The sequence below is a fragment of the Polyodon spathula genome, unplaced genomic scaffold, assembly GCF_017654505.1.
Source record: "Polyodon spathula isolate WHYD16114869_AA unplaced genomic scaffold, ASM1765450v1 scaffolds_784, whole genome shotgun sequence".
Taxonomy (NCBI): Eukaryota; Metazoa; Chordata; class Actinopteri; order Acipenseriformes; family Polyodontidae; genus Polyodon; species Polyodon spathula.
In genome coordinates this window covers 432,522-455,147 of record NW_024472272.1, presented here as the reverse complement: position 1 = coordinate 455,147, position 22,626 = coordinate 432,522, and the positions used below count along the sequence as shown (strand labels likewise).

Below are 22,626 nucleotides of genomic sequence, written 5' to 3'. Positions count from 1 at the left end.
CACACACACAGCACACACACACACACACACACACACACACACACACACACACACACACACACACACACACACACACACACACACACACACACACTGACACACACACACACACACACACACACACACACACACACACACACACACACACACACACACACACACACACACACACACACACACACACACACACACACACACACACACACACACACACACACACACACACACACACACACACACACACACACACACACACACACACACACACACACACACACACACACACACACACACACACACACACACACACACACCGGGGGGGGGGGGTTACTGCTCGTATTGTGTGCGTCGAATATTCCTATTCAAACTTAAACCAGTTTTTTTTTGTTGTTTGTTTGTTTTTTATGATACGTGTGCTGCCTCTTTACTCAGATGTGTGTTGTAAATAAAAACATTACCAAAAAAAAAAAAAAAGAAAAGATACTAAATAATAAATACACTTATTTATTCATTCATTTATTTTACTGACGTGGGAATACGTCACGCCTCAACCGTTGATTATTTTCAAAACAGATGATTGACAATGGATTGGACGCAATCAAGAGCGAGTAAACGACATGACCTCACAAAAAGAAAAAGAAACAGGCGGGGCTAATGAAACTGCGAAGCGGATTTGGTGAAAGACTCGGGGCGGCTCAGGACAGACAGCCCGCTGCCCAATGCGCGCTCAGAAGCCGTACCCTCTGTGACGCAACAGGACGGATCTAGCCAATCGCTGCGTGCGGCAGGCGGGCTCTGTGCTCTTGATAACCCGAAGGCGAAGTGACGAGTTGCATCTCGGGCTCTCTCTGCAGCAACGGAGCGGCCAGACAAGCATAAAACAGCATGTCCAAATCCGAGGTAAGCCAGGAGCGCCCCTGCGCTTTCTGGAAATAAAACACGATCCAGCCAGTCGTGCATTGCAGTGGGGCGCGTTTGCAATGTTCTAGTTTAGTATCACGCTGTTTTGCATTGCAGTGGGGCGCGTTTGTACAATGTTCTAGTTTAGTATCACGCTGTTTTGCATTGCAGTGGGGCTTTTGTAAAATGTTCTAGTTTAGTATCACGCTGTTTTGCATTGCAGTGGCTCTTGTAAAATGTTCTAGTTTAATATCACGCTGTTTGCATTGCAGCGGCTCTTGTAAAATGTTCTAGTTTAGTATCACGCTGTTTTGCATTGCAGTGGCTCTTGTAAAATGTTCTAGTTTAGTATCACGCTGTTTTGCATTGCAGTGGCTCTTGTAAAATGTTCTAGTTTAGTATCACGCTGTTTTGCATTGCAGTGGGGCTCTTGTAAAATGTTCTAGTTTAATATCACGCTGTTTGCATTGCAGTGGCTCTTGTAAAATGTTCTAGTTTAGTATCACGCTGTTTTGCATTGCAGTGGGGCTCTTGTAAAATGTTCTAGTTTAGTATCACGCTGTTTTGCATTGCAGTGGCTCAGTTGTTTGTCATGGTCGGTGGTGCTCTTGTGTTTTTGCTCCTCCGCCATTTCGCAAGCCGCGGCCATGCGGCTGCTGTAAACGGGGCTGCGGCTTCCCTGCCCGCTGCAGATTATAATCTGATTGCAATCTCGATTAGGGTGCAGGACACGGCGCCGTGTCCACGCCGCGCACCCGTGGGCTGTGGGCTCGCTTCTCGCGTGTAAAAGCATGCTGTTGTTTTTTAATGTCTTCTTTGTCCTCTCTGAAACAAACATGGCGGCTCAGGCGTGTCCAGAAGCTTTCGCTTATTAATCTCCGTAGCTTTTTTTTCAGCGTCTGTGTATTAACCCCCTGACTTCCTGAAGGCTGTATCACCGCTAGCAGAGTCTCCCTCGTTTTCTTGTATTTATTCTTGTATTTTCTCGTCTGGGACGCACTCTGATAAAGCCATTTAAAAACACAAAGCCGCTTTACACAAGCTACCCATCTCCATGCTTAACACGGTCTCATTAAGATGGGTTTGTAATCTTTATAAGATCGGTTTTGCCACTGAAGGGCTTGTGTAGTTACCTCCCCTTGCACAGGGCCGAGGCGCCGCTTCGTGTTTCAGTCTGAAGCGCAGTGTATCTCCTGGCCTGACCAGGCTAGATTTCTATTTATTTGTTTGTTTGTTTATTCTGTTTTTAGGCATCCCGTGAACCCGAGCAGCTTCGGAAGCTTTTCATAGGAGGCCTGAGCTTCGAAACGTCCGACGAGAGTCTGAGGGCTCACTTTGAGCAATGGGGCGTGCTCACAGACTGCGTGGTAAGAAACACAGACACTGTGTGTGTGTATATACACACACCTTTGAATTGTGTAACATCATCTTTGTATTCCTGTCTCGACCTGTGTAATTAGTGTGTTTCAGTATATGTAATCCAGAGCAGTGGAAAATGTTCAAAACACATTGTCAGTAATTGGTGTAAATCATTGTTTTAATATATAATCTTGTTTTAAAATACCAAATTGAAATCCTTGGTGTTAAACAGTGTCCTTTCAATGCAGCAGCTGCTGGTAACACAACAAGACTATTTATCAGTCGCACCCATGCACTGCCTCCTTGGGTCACGATGTTTAATTCCGTGTTAAGAAATCATTTAGAAGTTTTTGTATAAAGTTGGTGAACACTTAAAAAAAAGTGTGCAATTCTACATGGCGTGTTCTCTGAGCTGTTAGTTTTCGTTTTGTTGAATCCCCCCCAGGTTATGAGGGACCCCTCCACCAAGCGCTCGCGAGGGTTCGGCTTCGTCACGTACTCCTCTGTGGAGGAGGTGGATGCGTGTATGGAGGCCCGGCCTCACAAAGTGGACGGGAGAGTGGTGGAGCCCAAGAGAGCCGTGTCCCGAGAGGTGAGCGTGCCCTGCGTGGGACAGCAGGCTCTTTAGACTTGTCACAGAGCTGAGCCTGAGATTTGTCAGATGCCTTTTTATCTGAGGTGACCTTCCAGGTGTTGCAGGGCAGTACAGGGTTACAATGCAAGCTGCACATGTTAAATAGTGCAGCTCACAGCAAGTGCTAATTATACCACTAGAATGCAGGATGAACTGGGATGTTACAAGTAGTTCTGTCCACAATGACGTATTATTGATGGTGCATTAGCTGGGGATCCGGTAACGTGGTGCTGAGGGTAGTGAAGTCCAGTGCCTGGTAGCTTTTATATAGCTGGACATTCCTCTCCTGGTCTCTCTGTTCCTATTTGACTTTTTTTTTTTATAGTTAACTTGCACTCCAAACTGTAAGAGCCAAGAACCTTGTTAAAAAGGTCTAATTAAGACAGTTATTAGATCCACAACTGAAGGTTCAGTAATTTGTGGTCCTGTATTTGAAGTCTGTTTGTGCTTCTCTGCTCTCTAGGATTCCACGCGGCCGGGCGCTCACATGACTGTGAAGAAGATCTTCGTGGGCGGCATCAAGGAGGACACGGAGGAGCATCACCTGCGGGATTACTTCGAGCAGTACGGCAAGATCGAGGTGATCGAGATCATGACCGACCGAGGCAGCGGCAAGAAGAGAGGCTTCGCGTTCGTCACGTTCGACGACCACGACTCCGTGGACAAGATCGTCAGTAAGTGTGTGAGAGGAGAGAACCGGTGAGCCGTACCCATCTACCAGCCGTTACTGCAGTGTGTTCTGTGCACAGCGAGATCGTCGGTGTGTGTGTGGTCCTGTACAGTCAGGTTTGGGTAACCTTGCCCCCTTCTCTCTCTCTCTGCAGTTCAGAAGTACCACACGGTGAACGGCCACAACTGTGAAGTGCGGAAAGCCCTGTCGAAGCAGGAGATGGCGAGCGCTGGTATGCAAACGATGAGAGGTAGGCTGTGGGAAATCCTCATGGTCTGACTTTTCACTTTCTACTCTGCATCTTTTGGCATTCAAACCCGCGGCTCTCCTGCTCCTAACCTTGCCGTCTCCTCTCTCGATCCTGCAGGGCGTGGCGGCGGAGGAGGATCTGGCAACTTCGGGGGCCGCGGTGGGTTTGGCGGGAATGATTTTGGCCGCGATGGGAACTTCGGTGGACGTGGTACGTAGACGCGGTGTTTCTCAGTGTCACTCTGTCAATGAGAGCGCGTGTGTGTCCGGCAGGGCTGAGCGAGTCTCCTGTGTTTTTTTTCTTGCAGGTGGTTTCGGTGGTGGCCGGGGGGGCTATGGCGGTGGAGATGGCTATAACGGCTTTGGAGGAGATGGTGAGGGAAATGCCATTGACTGTGCACTAAATGGAGGGCTTGTGTTTAGTTGCATATCTAAATTGGGGCGAGGCTTTAGACTAGTTTGGAATGGGGAGCTGCAATGTAAAAATCTGATTCTCCTTCTAGAAGCCGTTCAGCGTCAGTTTTAGTTTCACATGATTTTATCCCTGGAGGGAGGAAGGGGCCTCTGATCCAGTGGTCCCATTAGAGGAGGCATGTGCCGATTCAGCCCCTATCGGACGTTCACTTCTTTGCTTTTCAATTTAAAAAGCTTGGGTAGCTTTTACAGCTTGCCTTTTGAGCTGGTATCAGCAGCAGCAGCTGCTGCAGAGTCTCTTGCAATAGGTTTTGCTTTTCTGCTGGACGGAGCACAAGGTTCAGCGACTTGCTCAGGGTCACACACAGTGAGGTCAGGGGCTGAGATTGAACTGCTGCCACGCCCCTCTCTAACGCTGGACCTCTCCCATGCCTTGCCCTGTATAGTGACACTGAAGGGATATTGGGGTGGGGTGTTAACTTGCTCAAGTGTGTGTTCTGACTCTCTCTCTGGCTTTTCCCGCTTATTTCCTGTCTCAACAGTTAATACAACCGCCAGGCAGAATTCTTATGATGGCGGGGATGGAAATAACTCAGGTGTGTCTTGCTAAACTCAGTAGAAAAAACAAAACCAGGAATGGATCAAACTGCTCTGCAGCGGGAGTCTTATTTCCATCCCTGTGATGATGCAGCTGCAGGATGTCAGACTGTGTCTCTCTCTCTCCCTCAGGTTATGGTGGCGGCCAGGGCTATGGGGGTGGTAACCGTGGTTACGGAGGAGGAGGGCAGGGCTACGGTAACCAGGGAGGCGGGTATGGAGGAAACGGGGGTGGATACGACAACTACAACAATGGAGGAGGAGGAGCAGGAGGCAACTTCGGGGGAGGTGAGTGCTGTTCTGCATCCACACTTCAAACCTTTCACTCCGCTGTCAAACTCCCCTGCAGCCTCTGGGACCTCCAGTCCCGAGGCAGGGTGTGTAAATACTGTGTCAAGAGCAGAAGGTCGTCCTGGTCTCATGTCGAGACAAAGGGTTATACGATTCCCCATGGAGCTCCACTGGGCTGCTGGCTTAAGTCCTTGTGCAGTTCCAGCAACGTTGCCTGCAATTAACAATCCAGGATGAATTCTAGAATCTGTAGCTGGGGAATGCCTTCGCTTCACTCTGCGCTCCAATCTAATATAAAATACAACCAATATAGATATTTGAATATGTTGAACCAACAAGAAAATGTGAGTTTAGTCTTAACTTCCAACTTTTCTCTCCAGGAAACTTCGGTGGCGGCGGTGGAAACTACAACAACGACTTCGGCAGCTACAACAGCCAGGCCTCGTCCAGCTACGGCCCCATGAAGGGAGGAAACTTCGGGGGTGGAGGCGGCAGGAACGCTGGGGGCCCCTATGGAGGTGTGTGGGGAGGGGCGGTGGAAGAGTCTGCTTCAGCATGAAAAACCAGAATGAGTTTGTCTGCTTGAAATACTGCACAGAACCTGCAGTACGTTGCGTATGGTTTTGATTTCATATATATATATATATATATATATATATATATATATATATATATATATTATATATATATATACATAGTGCAGTAAGTTTGCCACATGCGCTCGGTGTATCGACGCTCCCAGGTCCTGTCTTGCAGTGAAAGTGCTTCCTAACAGAAGCTCCTCAGACTGCATGCAGGTGGAGTCTGCAGTTGTAGCGCTGGGGTGGCTGCACTCTTAACTCATGTGACCTTAACTCTTAACCTCTTGTGACCCCCCCCCCCCCCCTTCTGTCTCCAGGTGGTTACGGTGGTGGCTCTGGCAGCGGTGGCTATGGGGGCAGCGGGGGTGGCAGGAGGTTTTGAACCCAGACAAGGTAAGGAGTCCAGGAGCGCAATGCCACACTGTAGCGCACAGCCAGGGCGAGCGCTTGTGACCTGGAGAGTTAGTGTAAGATCCAGAGAACTCGTCTGCTTTCTGTCCAGGCTAGTGCAGCTGCCTCTTGCACCTCCTCCTAATGTGTTTTAAATGCAGCGCTCCCTGCTTTTATAAGACTTTGTAATCCAGGTGTTCAGTTGCTCTGTCCTGCTGCTACACCAGCGTCAATGGCATACACTGCAGGGTCTTGTAAAGAGGGGGCTCTCTATTGTGTAGATTTCAATGTGAAACTTCAGTTGAGTAAGAAATGCTTTTTGTTTTGTTTTAAATGAAGGGCTTCCAGTCGCAAACCTTCATTGGGAGACCACCTAAACTCGAATTCTTTAGTTTTGTTCAGGGGAAGCGGTGCCACACATCGTGAAAAGATCTTGCAGAATTTTTTCAGTGTAGATGCTAGTGTAACCAGATTAGATCTTTTTATATAGGTGAAGTTTGCAAAATCTTAACACCCCCCCCTTTGTTTTGCTTTGCCTTGTAATTGTTTTTTTCAATTGGCTTGCTTTAAGTAGCTCGCTCTGGGTGTGTGGAAACAGTTTGCTTTCCCTTTAACTGCAGTCCAGTCTCCACACTTGCCCGACCACAGCCGTGCCTCTAGCCAGGGGAGGCAACTTCAGCTATAGCCTGCACGCTGGCAAACGTTTCCATGCCAGACAATGGTCTTGAATGAAGGTTTACTGCTGCACTGCTCCCAGACTCAATGTAGCCTCTTCTGAAGATAGTGCCCAGTTTAACAATGTTGTTCCATATTGTTCAACAGGATTCAGTACTTAGGAGAGGACAGCCAGAGAGGTGACAGGGAAGCGCCAGGTTTACTCCATAGATCTGCTCAGCCAAGCACAGTTGCAGGTTTTCATCTGCTTCACGAAGGGAGGGGGGGGTGGAGAGAAATCTACAATGAACTATAAATAGACTGAACGAACTTTTTAAAGAAGAAATCATGCGACGGCTTCAAGTTTTGTTTTTGTCAATTGCTGTGAAGCAGGGTGTTCTGTAGTTGCTTTTGTTTCTGTGAAGTGTGAAGCATTCCAGTGAGGTTCTTTTAGTTTTGTTTTTTTCTTTTTAATGCATCTGTAGGATTTCTTTTTTTAATGTAACGTCAACAAGGAAGAATCAAGCTTTGAAATAAAATCATCTTTCAATTATTTTTACAAGTTTGTGCAGTTTAGTCATGTCTCTGTCCTTTCTCTCTCTTTCTTCATGCACTGTTGTCGACACCAGCTTTAGTCTCCTGTGGCTCAGGGTTGAGATCTGAATTTTTTTTTTGGGGGGGAGTTTTTGGTAGTGTTTATAAATTCTGTAGTACTGGATTTCCAGTAAGGAGTCGAGTCCTTGAATGATCCCTCTAAAGCTGGTGTCGTTTTCAGGGAGTGGGAGTCTTCAAGCAGGGTCCCTGCTCTGTGTGCGAGTGCAGTTTTTACCGTTGTAGCTTTAGTGATTTCTGCTCCTGCGTGCTGAGAGACCGGCACACTTTAGAAGCCTTGGACAAACTTGGTTTGCCTAGAAGTAGACTCATGCCCCACTTGGCCCAGTTGCTTGGGTCTTGAACAAGTTTGTATAAATACAGAGTTGGGGAAGGAGGGGGGGCTCCCAGGTAAAGGTCATGTGCCAAGCGTTCAGCTGAGACTGGGAGAGGTTGTGAATATTGAGACTTTATTCCAGAGACATTCCTGCGCCCGTCCCCCCCAAAAAAAAAAAAAATTTGAACGGAATTGAATCTTGTTCCAGTTGGTATAAATTGCAGTTTTGTAAATTCGTTGACTCAAATTCTGTCCCGAGCTGTGAATGGAACAGACTAATTTCCCAAATTTTACAGATCTCCATTCTACTAGGGATCTGTGTTTTCTTTTGAACTATAAACGATCGCTCCAAGTCTTGTTGTGTCTAGAGTGAACGGACAGCTAGAGTTTTAATTCTGCTTGTTCAAGAGCCTGTTACTCTGGATATTGACCACAAGGGATGACTGGTTTTTGAATTGGATCCCTAAATCCTAAACAATGTTTGGTTTTAATGGCTCTTTCCAAGTTCCGAGTCTCTGTAGTGTCATACATGTGTGGGAGGGTGGGGCTCTACTGGGAATGAACAGGGGTTCCTGCTAGCTCCTGTTAGCCTTCGTTGTGGAGGGAGGTGACACGCACAGTAGAACTGCACAGCCTTTTCAATAGCAGCAGAGGAGTGTGGGTAAGCGTGCTGGAGGAAGCTAGCTTACACTGTACTGCAGGCTAGCCTTTGGAGCAGCTGAGGGAGAGCAGTAGCAGAGCCGTCGGAAGAGGCCAGTCAAGCAGGGGCAAGACTTGAGTGCAGAACAAGAGCTAGTAAGACTAGCAGAGTCAGGAGCTTCCACAGGGGCGTGGTTTTATTCCACGCTAGTAGGTAAGAACAGACTTTTATCATTATTGTATTGGATTTACTGTTTAAATATGTATGTGTAATCTGTTTAACATGAACAGTTTGTCTCCAACATCTAAGATTAATTTAAGATTCTTCCCCAGTGTCAAATGTGTAATGCAGTGAATCAGAGTAGTGTTTTTTTTTTTTTTTTTCTGCATGCAGTGGAAACTTGGACAGCTTAAGTAAGCTGTGGAAAGCACAGGAACAGTCTTGTGTGTTGTGTGGTTTTTTTGTTTTGTTTTTGTCAGCCAGGACTGTTGGTTAGAACTGTGAAAATGGGGGTTTAACTATTTTGGCACTTTTTATTTTACAAAACAAATTAATTCCAATTGGAGTTGCCGAGTGAGACCCAGGGCTATAGATGAACAGATCGTCCAAACGAAATGCTAGCTGCTGCTCCTGTGTAAATACTGAGCTGTGTGTTTTCGTCTCTTCTTGCATGTGGAATGAACAGTCCCCTTGCTCTCTTCTCAGGATGACTATGGAATATCTCTTGGCTTGTATCTTGACTGACTGAGCTGTGGAAACACGTACCACTGTCCCAAACGCTGAGGTGTGTTTTAATCTTCCATTGGAAGTCCTTGCTTGCTGGGGTGGGGTAGGGTTAAGGTTGGGCTCAATCCTAGTCAATGGAAAGTCTCAAACCACGGTACTGTTGACTGCCTGCAGTATTTTAATTTGACACAGCCCTGCAGCTGGCAGGGGAGCTGGCTGGGGCAGAATCACACCCAGCTGTTCTCGGTGACTCTCGTGATTTTGCCTAAAGCTTTTTAAACGCAATGGAAATCTGTGGGTTTAATTGCTTTTGCTCTACCAGCTGTTGCTTGTTTCATATTGCTTTTGGCAGCATGTGTACACATTTTAAAATGACCCTTGTGTCTTCTGTTCCAGGACTGCTTCTACATGAGGATGGTTCACTTTTGAAAGAAGGATTTTTTTTTTTTTTTTTAATTGGAGCTGCTGGACAGCTTTTATTTTTTTTATTAAAGTAAGTTTTGCAAACTAGTTTTTGTTTTGTGTGTTTCTGATGCAACCCTCTCTCTAACACTTCTATATAAGAAAACAATCCATTAACACAATGAGCAAAAGCTGCAAGATGTTTTATTATCTTCATTTTTACACCCAATGAAACTTTAAATAACAATTTTATAGTATTTCACAATAAAACACCAGTCTGTGTGTATATATTTTAACCCTCAGTAAGCCACTCTGAGTTGACTCCTCAGTTACAATAAGCAGGTCTGTGTTCTCATTTGCATTGTTTTTAATGACACCTGCGCTGGGTGCTTTCAGGCACATCTCTTTAAAGGCATCAGAATCTTGGTCTTTGACCTTCTGGGTTCTAAACTCCGAGCTGACAATCAAGCCAGTATCGTGAGCAGCGGCACTTGATGGAAGAGCCCCAGCCTGGCTATTCACAGCAAGGAGGTTAAACTGTGTTTCCAGTACAGTTACAGTATTGGCTGCTGGAGGCTGCAGTCTTGTGAATTGATTTTCCCAGCTTGACTAAACCAGCTGTGGACTGTTAGGAAGCTGAGAAGGAAGCCTCACGTTTGGGGAGGGTGTGTTTGCAAGCTGCGTTACTGTGTAATGAAGTGAATGGGGAAACACTGACTCCTCATTTAGGAGATGCGTTTATCCAACGCGACTTGGAGATTAGCGGGTGAACCGTGCATCACGCTGCTGCTGCTGCAATCACTTGCAATAGGACCTTGTTTGTTTTACATCTGAAGGATATAATCCAATAAGTGGCTGTTTCCATGTTTAAGAATGACCACTTTCTCTTCTGAATGACGCAGACTCCTTGCACACTTGCCACAGTGAATCCTGAGCACTTTCTCTTCTGAACGACGCAGACTCCTTGCACAGCAGTGAATCCTGAGCACTTTCTCTTCTGAACGACGCAGACTCCTTGCACACTTGCCACAGTGAATCCTGAGCACTTTCTCTTCTGAACGACGCAGACTCCTTGCACACTTGCCACAGTGAATCCTGAGCACTTTCCCTTCTGAACGACGCAGACTCCTTGCACACTTGCCACAGTGAATCCTGAGCACTTTCTCTTCTGAACGACGCAGACTCCTTGCACACTTGCCACAGTGAATCCTGAGCACTTTCTCTTCTGAACGACGCAGACTCCTTGCACACTTGCCACAGTGAATCCTGAGCACTTTCTCTTCTGAACGACGCAGACTCCTTGCACACTTGCCACAGTGAATCCTGAGCACTTTCTTCTGAACGAACGACGCAGACTCCTTGCAACTTGACAGTGAATCCTGAGCACTCCTTGCACACTTGCCACAGTGAATCCTGAGCACTTTCTCTTCTGAACGACGCAGACTCCTTGCACACTTGCCACAGTGAATCCTGAGCACTTTCTCTTCTGAACGACGCAGACTCCTTGCACACTTGCCACAGTGAATCCTGAGCACTTTCTCTTCTGAACGACGCAGACTCCTTGCACACTTGCCACAGTGAATCCTGAGCACTTTCCCTTCTGAACGACGCAGACTCCTTGCACACTTGCCACAGTGAATCCTGAGCACTTTCCCTTCTGAACGACGCAGACTCCTTGCACACTTGCCACAGTGAATCCTGAGCACTTTCTCTTCTGAACGACGCAGACTCCTTGCACACTTGCCACAGTGAATCCTGAGCACTTTCCCTTCTGAACGACGCAGACTCCTTGCACACTTGCCACAGTGAATCCTGAGCACTTTCTCTTCTGAGCACTTTCTCTTCTGAACGACGCAGACTCCTTGCACACTTGCCACAGTGAATCCTGAGCACTTTCCCTTCTGAACGACGCAGACTCCTTGCACACTTGCCACAGTGAATCCTGAGCACTTTCCCTTCTGAACGACGCAGACTCCTTGCACACTTGCCACAGTGAATCCTGAGCACTTTCTCTTCTGAACGACGCAGACTCCTTGCACACTTGCCACAGTGAATCCTGAGCACTTTCCCTTCCCAAGCTGCTGTTGTGAATGATGGTTGGTTTTGACAGAACCACCCCTTATGCCAAACTTTATGTATATGCAGTGAACTAATATACTACTATTCATTTATTTTCCTAACAAATCTAAGCTGTGAAGTGTGTTCAGCTTGTCCCAAGCTTTGTGTCTGATACCCTGCCTGCTTTCTGTCTGCTGCGAGTCACACTTGCAGCAGCCGTGAGACCCAAACACAAAGCTCGGATCAAGCTGAAACCATTTCCGACCTGAATGTTTAAGAAACACTCCTAGTCCTGGGGTTTGCTTGAAAAACAATTCTTTGAGGGAGGGGCGGAGCGGGCTGTTAGAGTGAGCCCAGAACTGAACAGCCTGTGTTGCTTGAGATCCACAACCAGTCCCTCATTGCTGCTGCCATAACCAGTACACACACACACACACGTATGGGGATCCACACACATGCCTGGTTGTCATGTATTCCCTTTCAGCACATATTCAGCTCGCTGGAGCCCTGCACACCTGAATTATATCATATTACAATAAGGACTGATCTCATTTAAAAATGCCCCACCCACCCAAAAAAAATAATATTGCAAAGGCAAGTACCCTAAGAACATAACATAACATCTCAGTCGTTCTTTGCAGAAAGTGAGTGGCTGATCTAGAACCAGATTTTGTTTGGATTGTATTTGCATTAGCACACTCTTTTGAGGCAAGGACAATTTGGAAATACTAAAAGTAACTTGCAAAAAAGCATTCAGTGATGAAAGTCTGGACTGTTGGGCTTCGGTTAGCATCTCTTAATTCATCCTGTTGAGTGACCATTTGGCATAAATAGCTCTGAGAATCCCCTTCAGAGCAGGGATGGAAGTAAGACTCCTGTCATACAGCAGTGTCACCCAGTCCAGGTTTTACTACCAGCTTCATTAGCCACAGTGTGTACAGGCAACAAGCTCAGGTGTGTCTTCTCATTAAACTCATCAAAATGCTGTGCAATGGGAGTCTTATTTACATTCCTATAGACCAGGGTTTTATTCTAGGGATGTTTTGCTGGGATGGAAATGAGGCTCCCGTTGCAGATCAGTCAGATCCGTTTTCAGTTTTGTTACGAGACACACCTGAACTTGTTATTTACGCACACCGGAGCGAATCAAGCTTGCTGTAACCTAGAAATAGTCAAACTGCAGTGCAGCAGGAGCCTTCTTTCCGTTCCAGACGTCAGAGTCTCCGTGAAGCCCACCCCTCATGAACATTAACCCCGCCCCGGGGGGTCCTGCTCCCCCCCCTCAGTCCACTCCCCCCTCCACCTGCTTGCACGGCACCAGGAACACACTGCCGTCGCTGGTCTGCTGCAGGGAGTAATCCTCCGAGGAGTAGGGCCTGCCTTCCTCGTCCCTGAGCCTCCCGAACACCTCGGCGTACAGCTTCCCGAGCCTCTCCTTCATCAGCGCCAGCCCCTTCTCGCAGCCCGCCCGCTCCCTCTGCAGCCTCTCCCGCTCGGAGCGCAGCTGCTCCAGGTCCCCCTCCAGTTGCATGATATTCTCCAGCTTCCTCTTGCGGCAGTTCTGGGCGGCCACCTTGTTCTTGCCCCGTCGGCGGATGTCTCGGACAAGGGCCAGCTGGCTCTCATTCAGCGGGCAGCGGGCCAGCAGCTCGTTGAAGTCGTCCACAGGCAGGTTGACGATCCTATCCAGGGGGAAGGGGATGCTCAGGGCCAGGGCGCGCCTCTCATCCCGGCTTAGGTCCCGCCGAGGGCTGGGGGGCAGCTTTCTGGCCTCCACCATAACCCCATTGCCATCGCTGCTGCTGCTGCTGCTGCTGCTGCTGCTGACGGGCATGAAACTGCACAGGCTGTGGAGCTGCTGCTGCTGCTGCTGCTGCTGGGCTGGAGCCCCGTAGGAAGGCAGCACCGGGCTGTAAGCAGCCTGCTGGCCCATCTGGTATTGCTGGTATTCCAGCTGGTACATCTGCTCTGCGAAGTCAGCCCCCATCGTCCCCGACGACCCCCCCTCCCTCTCCGCCTCGCTGAAGCACACGCTCTCAGGGGGGTACAGCGCCCCCGGGTTGCCAGGCGATGGCAGGGCGGGGCTGGAGCCCAGGGACAAGCCTGAGTCCGACTCCAGCTCCTCCTGGTTGGGTGGCTTGGCCACTCCTTGCCTGGGCTGGCCTGTCTCGGACCCCGCCAGCACCAGGTGCTCTAGCAGGCCCATGAGGGGCAGGGACGGGGCGGGAGGCTGCAGGTGGAGGCTGGAGGGGGTTTGGGAGGAGGAGGGGGCCGGGAGCAGCCTGGTGTACCCCGCGCTCGTGCTCCCGTAGCCCCCCCCCAGCATGATGCCCATCTGCGGTCTCTGGCAGGACGAGTTTAGGTCTGGGTAGGGGGCAGGGGGGAGCGCGCAGGCTGGCATGGGGGGCTCAGCAAGGGGCTGGGTGGCTCCGAACCCCCCAGGTGGCATCATGGGCTGAGGGGAGGGGAGATAGGAGGCGGCAGGGTCGTAGGGGGCCTCTCCGGGGACCTCAAATTCCTGTGGAGATTAGAGAGGCAGAGAGAGAGAGGAGGGTCAGGATCTGTCACACTGAGACACACACTGAGCTGTTACACATTTTGAAAGCTTTTTCTTTGCAGGAACTGTAGAAAGCTTTCACATTTTGTAGATGTTTTTGTACTATCATTAGCAGTGACAGCAGTGGTGCTGTTGTGAGTATCACTGGTAGATTTTCCTGTGTATTTTGGTTTTGATTGAAGTGTGTTTCTTTCGAAGCTGGTTATGGCTGGTGATAACGCATTTCAAAACCTGAGCAATTTACAAAAACCTTTCATGGAGACGGGATTGTGTATCTTCATTCGTGTCCTGTAAGTGTGTGTGTGTGTGTGTGTGCGTGTGTGTGTGAGTGTGCGTGTGTGTGTGTGTGTCTCAGTGTGCGTGTCTCAGTTTGCAAGCTCGTTTAGGAAGCCTGTTCCGCTGTGTTCAAGTGTGACGGCCCCCCCTCCTCGGCCCCCCTTATCACACAGCGACACTCCTGCAGCCACAGAGCGGGGGGGTTTGATCCCCGCCTCTCTATCCCTCTGCTTTGCTGATTAATTCTTGAATACGCTTTATATAAACTAACCATTAACAAAAAAAAACACTTTTAACATTCAGCCAGTTCAAAAACCAAAAAACGTGATCCTTCAATTAAACACGGGGGCTCCTCTCTAATGATCTGACCCCTCCCCCTGCAGAGACACCAGCTGAAGCCCCAGAAGGAGTCAGGTTTCCTGGTGTAACAGACGGACATTGTGCAGCTCCAGGTTAGCCTGTCTGTGCACAGCGCTGCCCCCCCCCCAGCACTGCCCCCTCCTGACTTCAATGGGCTCTTTGTTACACTAGCACTGAGAGTGGATGGGGGGGGCGAATCGGACCTGAGAGCAGCCAATGCCCTGCTGGTGTCCAGCTACGTGCTGCTGCTGCTGCAGATCTAGATAAGAGGGATCACTGAACAGGATCCCTCAGGAGCAACCCCACAGAGAACCGCTCCCCTTCAGAAGGAGGGTTTGTTAAAGACACGGTCCGGGAGCATTCACAGCCACCAAGCCACAGCGGTGTCTTTATATTTCACTCTGCGTGAGAGGCAGCCTGGAGGTTTGGGTTTATTTATTTAGCTTGTTTGTTCGTTTTGGAAGTTTGTTTCGATTAGACTCCTCTGTTCTTTTCAAGGGCCTGTGTGATTGATTTCATATTGCCTGCATGGCTTCATAATACCTGCACAGCTGTGCCTGCAGTGTGTACACGCAGGGTTAACGGGAATACAGACTGCAGCACTGCCTGTATGCTGACTGGTCTTGACTTCATTATGTTACCTGTGGAGCCTGTGCAATACAGGCTTGTGTGTGCAGCTCTGCGAGAGCCATCAGCTCCTGCCAGGAGAAGTCCATGTCGGGCTCGGAGTGAGGCAGGTGAGGCAGCCTGGAGCGAGGTCCAGGCTGGGGGCCCCCTGGGCCCATCGCCACCCCCGCATGGAGCCTGCCCTGAGGATCCAACCCCTAGAGGGAGATGGAGAGATTGAGAAAGAAACACCTGGAGGTTACAGAAACGAAAGGGGTTAGAATAACAGTGTATTATAATAAAATAATAACTCCCTTCTCAGCATAACAGTGTACCATAATAAAATAACAACTCCCTCCTCAGCTCTAACCACTAGAGCCACACTGCCTCCCTCCCTCCCAGTCCCTCCTCAGCTCTAACCACTACAGCCACACTGCCTCCCTCCCTCCCAGTCCCTCCTCAGCTCTAACCACTACAGCCACACTGCCTCCCTCCCTCCCAGTCCCTCCTCAGCTCCACTAGAACCACACTGCTTCCCTCCCTCCCAGTCCCTCCTCAGCTCCACTAGAGCCACACTGCCTCCCTCCCTCCCAGTCCCTCCTCAGCTCCACTAGAACCACACTGCTTCCCTCCCTCCCAGTCCCTCCTCAGCTCCACTAGAGCCACACTGTCTCAGTCCCTCCTCAGCTCCACTAGAGCAACACTGCTTCCCTCCCTCCCAGTCCCTCCTCAGCTCTAACCACTACAGCCACACTGCCTCCCTCCCTCCCAGTCCCTCCAGCTCTAACCACTAGAGCCACACTGCCTCCCTCCCTCCCAGTCCCTCCTCAGCCCCACTAGAGCCACACTGCTTCCCTCCCTCCCAGTCCTTCCTCAGCCCCACTAGGATCAATAAGCTACTAACAACCAAACAAGCAAGATGGGCCGAATGGCCTCCTCTCGTTTGTAAACTTTCTTATGTTCTTAGAGCCACACTGCTTCCCTCCCTCCCAGTCCCTCCTCAGCTCCTCTAGAGCCACACTGCTTCCCTCCCTCCCAGTCTGGGCCACAAGGCATATATTAATTGCAGATTTCTAGTAGTTCAGCAGTGTTCTCCACTCCCCCGAATACCAGGGTGCTGACCTCAAAGTTCCTCCGGGTTGGGAGGACACAGTTCGCCGACGCACACATTCACCAAGAGACAGCGGCATCCAGGGCCCTCCTGCCAGGAACAGACAGCATAGGGTCATGTCAGCGCACACTGAGCCACAGCAACGGCAATGCCAAGCTCAGCCCGAGCTATTCCCATGCATATACTGTGTATGTACAATGCTTTTATTAAACTGTATTTCCTGAAGCATGCCTCTCCATGCTTTACAATGCTTCCCCATGCTTTCACTGTGCTTCATTACACTTTGCTGTGCTTTTACTGTGGGAAACCTTTATAAGGGTCTCTCCCTACTCCCAATCCATGACCTCATCTCCCTCCCAGAGCTGCTGGCCAGGTGCTTATACATCTATGGCCAAAAGGATTTGCATCACCCTCTGGGATGAGCTCATTTCACCCATACACTCAGAAAGGTCCAATGAAAGCTGCTGAATAGTGCTACGTTAACACTGAATTACACACCGCTTTGTAGTTGTCTGTATACTGACAAAAACTGAAAACAAATTTCCAAATCTAACATGAAATACTGGACTACTAGCATGGCTTCCGGTAGACTTTTTGCAATATAATTTTGTATTTTTTTTTTTATATATATATATATATATATATATATATATATATATATATATATATATATATATATATATATATATATTCTATTTAAATATGTCTCAATCCTAAAATTCTAGGTAATGCTACACTTTTGTCCAGAGCTGTGCATGATGAAGTGTAGAGTACAGCATAGAAGAGGCGTTTTTTGTCCCCAGCTGCTTGTAAATGTCACTGCGAGGGAATGTTTTTTTTCTTCTCTCTTCTTGGAGTTACCACACAGTGCAGGATTGGCACTATCTCTCTCACAGAGAGCTGCTGTTTCTCTGCAGATAACAGAATCTTTCACCACATGCTGGGTTTTGAGAAGGGGGCTGGTTCATTATCTTCACTGTGCTTTGAGAAGGGGGCTGGTTCATTATCTTCACTGTGCTTTGAGAAGGGGGCTGGTTCATTATCTTCACTGTGCTTTGAGAAGGGGGCTGGTTCATTATCTTCACTGTGCTTTGAGAAGGGGGCTGGTTCATTATCTTCACTGTGCTTTGAGAAGGGGGCTGGTTCATTATCTTCACTGTGCTTTGAGAAGGGGGCTGGTTCATTATCTTCACTGTGCTTTGAGAAGGGGGCTGGTTCATTATCTTCACTGTGCTTTGAGAAGGGGGCTGGTTCATTATCTTCACTGTGCTTTGAGAAGGGGGCTGGTTCATTATCTTCACTGTGCTTTGAGAAGGGGGCTGGTTCATTATCTTCACTGTGCTTTGAGAAGGGGGCTGGTTCATTATCTTCACTGTGCTTTGAGAAGGGGGCTGGTTCATTATCTTCACTGTGCTTTGAGAAGGGGGCTGGTTCATTATCTTCACTGTGCTTTGAGAAAGGGGCTGGTTCATTATCTTCACTGTACTTTGAGAAGGGGGCTGGTTCATTATCTTCTCTGTGCTTTATTACACTGTGCTGTGCTTTTACTACAGGACATCACAGTAGAAGAACTCCCCCCCCCCAGTCACTCAGCCACCAGTCACTCACAATCTTCTTCTGTTTTTTGTTTCCGCAATCAGTTTTTTTAAATTGGATTTTATTTATTTTTTTAACGTAAGGCTGGAAATATGTGTTTACTTAGAGAGCTCAGTTCCAGCAATGTCATAATTATCCCCCGAAATCTGCTTCATGTAAACAGAGCTTTAGGGTTAATTGAGAGGAATTTCTTTCTTTGTTTTTTCGTCATGCTTTTGTATAAATGTTTTTTTGATTATGCTGCATATAAACGTTTGGTGGAAAAATGACTCTTCCACGAGATCTTTGATGTGAATGCATAGAGCCCAGGGCAGGGCAGGGGCAATGAAAGCACAAGTACAGGGCAGCTTCAATGGGGTGGGGCTGCCACTGGTAGAATGGATGTTTCAGTGTTATGCACGTCTCCCTCTGGCCCTGCTTGTGTTCGGATGTTTCAATGATATTTCAACACAGCGTGTTTCAGCGAAGCACAGCCCTCACTGGAGGCTCCTGTCTGGCTCTCTATATGAAGCAGCCCAGGAGAGTCAGTGAGCTGCCAGTGCTGGTGTACCAGCTCTAACGTGTGCACATTCACACAGCACTCTCCTGCCAGGCTCCTTGTAGCCTTCATTTATCTACGGGTTTGGTTTGTGTTTCACAGTAACTGCATTGTTTTGCCTCAGTAACACCATTTTCAGTCACGGTGTGCATAATTCTAGCAAGTTAAGTTTTCTAGCTAGGTATCTGTTTTTTTATTATTATTATTATTATTATTATTATTATTATTATTATTATTATTATTATTATTAATAGCAATACACTAGATCCACTGTTCTGCAGCATTAGACACAGAACCCCCCATCCTGTAAACTAGCCCACGTCAGTCAGTCTCCTTGACAAATACGAAACATTCTTCAAATAACTCTTTAAACGGGGCTCTCGTTTTCAATCATCGGTTTAACGGCAAGCAAAACCGGGCTGATCCCAGCTACAGCGCCGCACTCCACCCTGTGCTTAACCAGCTGCACTGTCCCTGCCTGTCTGAAATGGTCTCAGCCTAACACAGTCCAGCCAGGCAGAGGGTCGGGTCCCTGACATGCCCACAGTCTCAGTGCACTGAGGGACTGCAGTGTTGGTACAGGAAGGTGCAAAGTATTTTTAAAGCCTGTGCTGGAGTCACTACACAGGGTCTCGATGCCAGTAAAGACTTGCACGCTCTTTTCAACATGTAATACTTTTTAAAGGATACGAATGCAGGTTTAAAAACCTACTTTCCTCTTCCATACTGTTCTAAACTTGCAAACAGAGTCGCTCGATTCTACAACTAGTATCACTACTATTGCTACAGCTAATAATATACAAATAATCATAAAAAAGAAGAACTTACAGGACTTAATAGATAACACCCATCATTATTATTATAATAATAATAATTATAATAAAAAAAATAAGAAACAGCCTGTGCCACGGAATCTGAAACTTTATTATAATAGAAAATGACCTTCATTATTATTAATAATAATAATAATAATAATAATAATAATAATTATAATAATAATAATAATAATCCAGGCATCTTTCTGAAGCAGTTCCCATGTTAAGCAGTTTGTTAACACAGCAGCATTATTACAAGCACACATTTTTCAAAGCGGTCTTTACCTGAGAATCATTGCTCTCCAGCGCGGCGCGCAGAGCAGGTGACTGTGCAGAGAACCGGGAGACGAGCGAACGACTTCCACACCTGACGAGTCCAGTAATCCAAGAGGGACTGATGATAAGAAAGAAAAGAAAAAAAGAAAAGTTGGACTTTCCCTGTCAGGAGAAAAAAAAAAACAAACAGCAAACTTCCAGCAGGTGTTTGTAGTATTGTATGTGCCCTGTGAGTCTGCCTGCCTGCCTGCCTGCCTCTCTCTCTCTCTCTCTCTCTCTCTCTCTCTCTCTCTCTCTCTCTCTCTCTCTCTCTACACTGCCTATCACTGATGGTTTATCTTACATAACTGGGAAGGGTTATGATATAAGCAGTCTTCCTCCTCACACACACACACACACACACAAACTCCTCACCCCCCCAGCGTTATCTAGGAGCTAAAGACAAAAAGCATAAACTTTTAAACCCACAAGGTGCCCCCCCTCTCCTCCCTTCTGGTAATCTGGTGGCTGTTCAAGGAAACAGTCACACAAGCCCTTGTAAGTAATATACCCCCCCCCCCCCCCCCCCCTCCCACACAGCAAACCCGAAAACCACACATATCCTGCATTCCATAGCAGATGCATGTCCTGCTGCAGTCTCTACCTCACCCCAGCTACAGAGAGGCTGCCTGCCGGCTGCTCTGGCAATGCAGACTGACAGACAGACAGACAGAGACACTACAGTGGCAATGCTTCTGTACTATGGGGCAATGGTAGCAGGTATGGGGCGGCTGCAATGGCAATCACAATATTAAGCCTCAACACCACCAAGAATCTAATTCCGGGATGCAAAATAAAAGCTTTGTTTTATTTATTTATTTATTAACAGGAGTCAAATTGTGATGTTTTTTTTTTTTTTTACGACTCCAGCAAGCAAAGGGTTAAGTCCGTCGGGTCGGAGGGGACGCTGTGACTTTAATTCAGGAGGGCTGGAATGTGCAGCTCCGCTGTGCAGAAAGGGCGCATTGTTCTTCCACCTGCCTGGTCAGCGAAGCGAGAAATGGAGAGGGGGTGAGGGGCAGACTCCAAACATCCCAGCCTCACTGCCTCCCAAACTCCCAGCCTCAGCCTCGCTGCCTCCCTGCCTCCCAAGCATCCCAGACTCCACGCCTCCCAAACTCCCAGTCTCAGCCTTGCTGCCTCCCTGTCTCCGAGACTCCACGCCTCCCAGCCTCAGCCTCGCTGCCTCCCAGACTCCACGTCTCACTGCCTCCCCATCTCAGCCTCGCTGCCTCCCTGTCTCCTAGACTCCATGCCTCCCAAACTCCCAGCCTAAGCCTCGCTGCCTCCCAGACTGCAACTCCACTCGTGAGGCAGAAGGGCTGGAGGCAAGGCTCTCAGATTCATCAAGATAGCATTGGGGCAAATTCACAAAGCATTTTCCACTGCGCAAAGTCCCTTATAAAAGTTTACCGCAGTATTTTTTTTATGCTTTGCCATACCTCGCTATTCTTTACAGTCAACTGTGCTTTACCATGTTTTCACTGTGCTGTGCTTTTACTATGGGAAAGCGTATTAGTTTAGTAATACGCTTTACCATGCCTCTCTGTGACTTGTGATGTGTCCTCAAACTGAAGACAAATGTTTTAAGTCCTCTGAGAAACTCGGCAAAAATTCTCTGAAATTGTGAGAAAAAAAAAAAAACGTTACATTTCAGCCAAAACTGACGTGAAAAGGATGCGCGCGTTTCATCATGCTCTTAACAAATAAAAACTACGGGAGACGCTTCCCATTTCAATACACTCACATTCAGCATGTTAAAAAATACATTTACAATAAAATCATATTTTACCCAAATTTAAAAAGGGTTCAAAATTGGGCTTCATTATTTGGGCAGGTTGAAACACTGGACTCTCTTGAGTCTAAATTGAAAACATGCTTTTTTCTAATTGCCTGTAGCTGGAGTGCAGTGTTTTCTGAGCTGTCTTGTTTTGTGTGTAACTCTGCACAGCTGACCACGAGGAGACCGTTGTGAGGGACGCAGCTCCGAAGGGAGTCATTATCTTGTCACCCAAACCTTGGCTTGGGACTGTGTGCTAACCACCAGCTGCCAGGAACACAGGGCCGATTACAGCAGCCCCAGCCCAACACCGAAACCATGGGACTGGGATTACTGCAGCCCACCACCCTCCCTGTGTCTGACAGGCAGGAAGACAACGGCCCTGTGTGTGTGTGTGTGTGTGTGTGTGTGTGTGTGTGTGTGTGAGTCTCCCCCAGTCTGTGTCACCGCTGACCAGGATGGAGGACTCTAGTCTAGACGCTGTCCCACCTCCTTTGTGGTCAAATCGCCCTCCATCATGAGCCCGCACTCAGACTGACCCTCTCTGAGCTCCATCATAGCAGGGTCCCCCACTGCAACACTGCCCAGCCAGCACTGGGGATGTTACCAGCAGTGGCAGCAGCATTTACTTCTGTCCCTTGTTAACTGTCATTGAACCTCAATGCACCTCAGGAGGGAATAATGAAAATTCTATGCTTCACCCTAACCCTAACCGCTAAACAATACAAGAGGATGTGTGTGTGTGTGTGTGTGTGTGTGGGGGGGGGCAGGTTGCCCCATGTCCTGCAGTGTTGTGCAATGAGTTTGAGCTTCTCAGGCAGGCAGGCAGGGAGAGGAGGGGGGAGGGGGGAGGGAGGAGGAGGGCGAGCGGCTCAGTGATAGAGGCACGGTTCCTGCAGCCTCCATTCCACTCGGCTCTCGTGCCAAACCGCAGTGAGGAGCCTGTCCCGGTGCCTCTCCTCGTGCAGCCACGCTATCAGCTCCGCGCAGCCCTTCCGCACGCCGCTCCCCCGACCACATCCTCGCACTGGAGCCACCCGGGGGCACAGCGGAGACCCACACTTATAGCAGCAGGCTTGAGCATAGGCCAGCAGTGCAAAGCACACCCCCTTCGATCACCAGTTTTTATCTTAGTTTAGAACATTTTAAAACAGTTTGTGTGAAAAAAAACAAAAAAAC

At 48.3% G+C, this 22,626-nt stretch overlaps 2 protein-coding genes across 6 annotated transcripts; one reads left to right on the top strand and one right to left on the bottom strand.

Annotated features, from left to right (window-relative positions):
• The first annotated feature begins 556 nt into the window (after positions 1-556).
• Positions 557-9,041, top strand: LOC121308845 (heterogeneous nuclear ribonucleoprotein A1-like). Of its 5 annotated transcripts, none has more exons than XM_041241525.1 (12): positions 557-900; positions 2,151-2,267; positions 2,705-2,851; positions 3,357-3,567; positions 3,718-3,813; positions 3,931-4,023; positions 4,121-4,186; positions 4,769-4,822; positions 4,956-5,111; positions 5,495-5,632; positions 6,013-6,088; positions 9,013-9,041. In XM_041241525.1, the coding sequence occupies exons 1-11, from the start codon at positions 886-888 to the stop codon at positions 6,075-6,077; spliced, it is 1,158 nt and encodes a 385-aa protein (XP_041097459.1). In that variant the 5' UTR covers positions 557-885; the 3' UTR covers positions 6,078-6,088; positions 9,013-9,041. The 5 variants fall into 5 exon arrangements, with proteins under 5 accessions (XP_041097459.1, XP_041097458.1, XP_041097460.1 ...); XM_041241524.1 differs by lacking the exon at positions 9,013-9,041 and adding an exon at positions 6,908-7,292 and having other exon boundaries at positions 559-900; XM_041241526.1 differs by lacking the exon at positions 9,013-9,041 and adding an exon at positions 6,908-7,292 and having other exon boundaries at positions 563-900; positions 3,718-3,795.
• Positions 9,042-12,426: 3,385 nt separating this feature from the next.
• Positions 12,427-19,726, bottom strand: nfe2 (nuclear factor, erythroid 2). The gene is made up of 4 exons (XM_041241523.1): positions 19,638-19,726; positions 16,415-16,493; positions 15,328-15,510; positions 12,427-14,011 (listed from the first exon to the last, which is right to left on the bottom strand). Exons 2-4 carry the CDS (start codon positions 16,460-16,462, stop codon positions 12,776-12,778), a joined length of 1,467 nt encoding a protein of 488 aa, XP_041097457.1. The 5' UTR covers positions 16,463-16,493; positions 19,638-19,726; the 3' UTR covers positions 12,427-12,775.
• Between the last annotated feature and the right edge of the window lie 2,900 nt (positions 19,727-22,626).

What these genes read in the sequence shown, in the direction of transcription:
- LOC121308845 (XM_041241525.1), top strand. An exon ending in AGAGAGCCGTGTCCCGAGAG is followed by an intron (nt 2,852 to 3,356) that starts GTGAGCGTGCCC and finishes TCTGCTCTCTAG; the next exon opens with GATTCCACGCGGCCGGGCGC. An exon ending in TAACGGCTTTGGAGGAGATG is followed by an intron (nt 4,187 to 4,768) that starts GTGAGGGAAATG and finishes CTGTCTCAACAG; the next exon opens with TTAATACAACCGCCAGGCAG.
- nfe2 (XM_041241523.1), bottom strand. Translation starts at nt 16,462, where the DNA reads ATGTGTGCGTCGGCGAACTGTGTCCTCCCAACCCGGAGGAACTTTGAG. An exon ending in CAACCCGGAGGAACTTTGAG is followed by an intron (nt 15,511 to 16,414) that starts GTCAGCACCCTG and finishes ATCTCCCTCTAG; the next exon opens with GGGTTGGATCCTCAGGGCAG. An exon ending in GTATTGCACAGGCTCCACAG is followed by an intron (nt 14,012 to 15,327) that starts GTAACATAATGA and finishes TAATCTCCACAG; the next exon opens with GAATTTGAGGTCCCCGGAGA.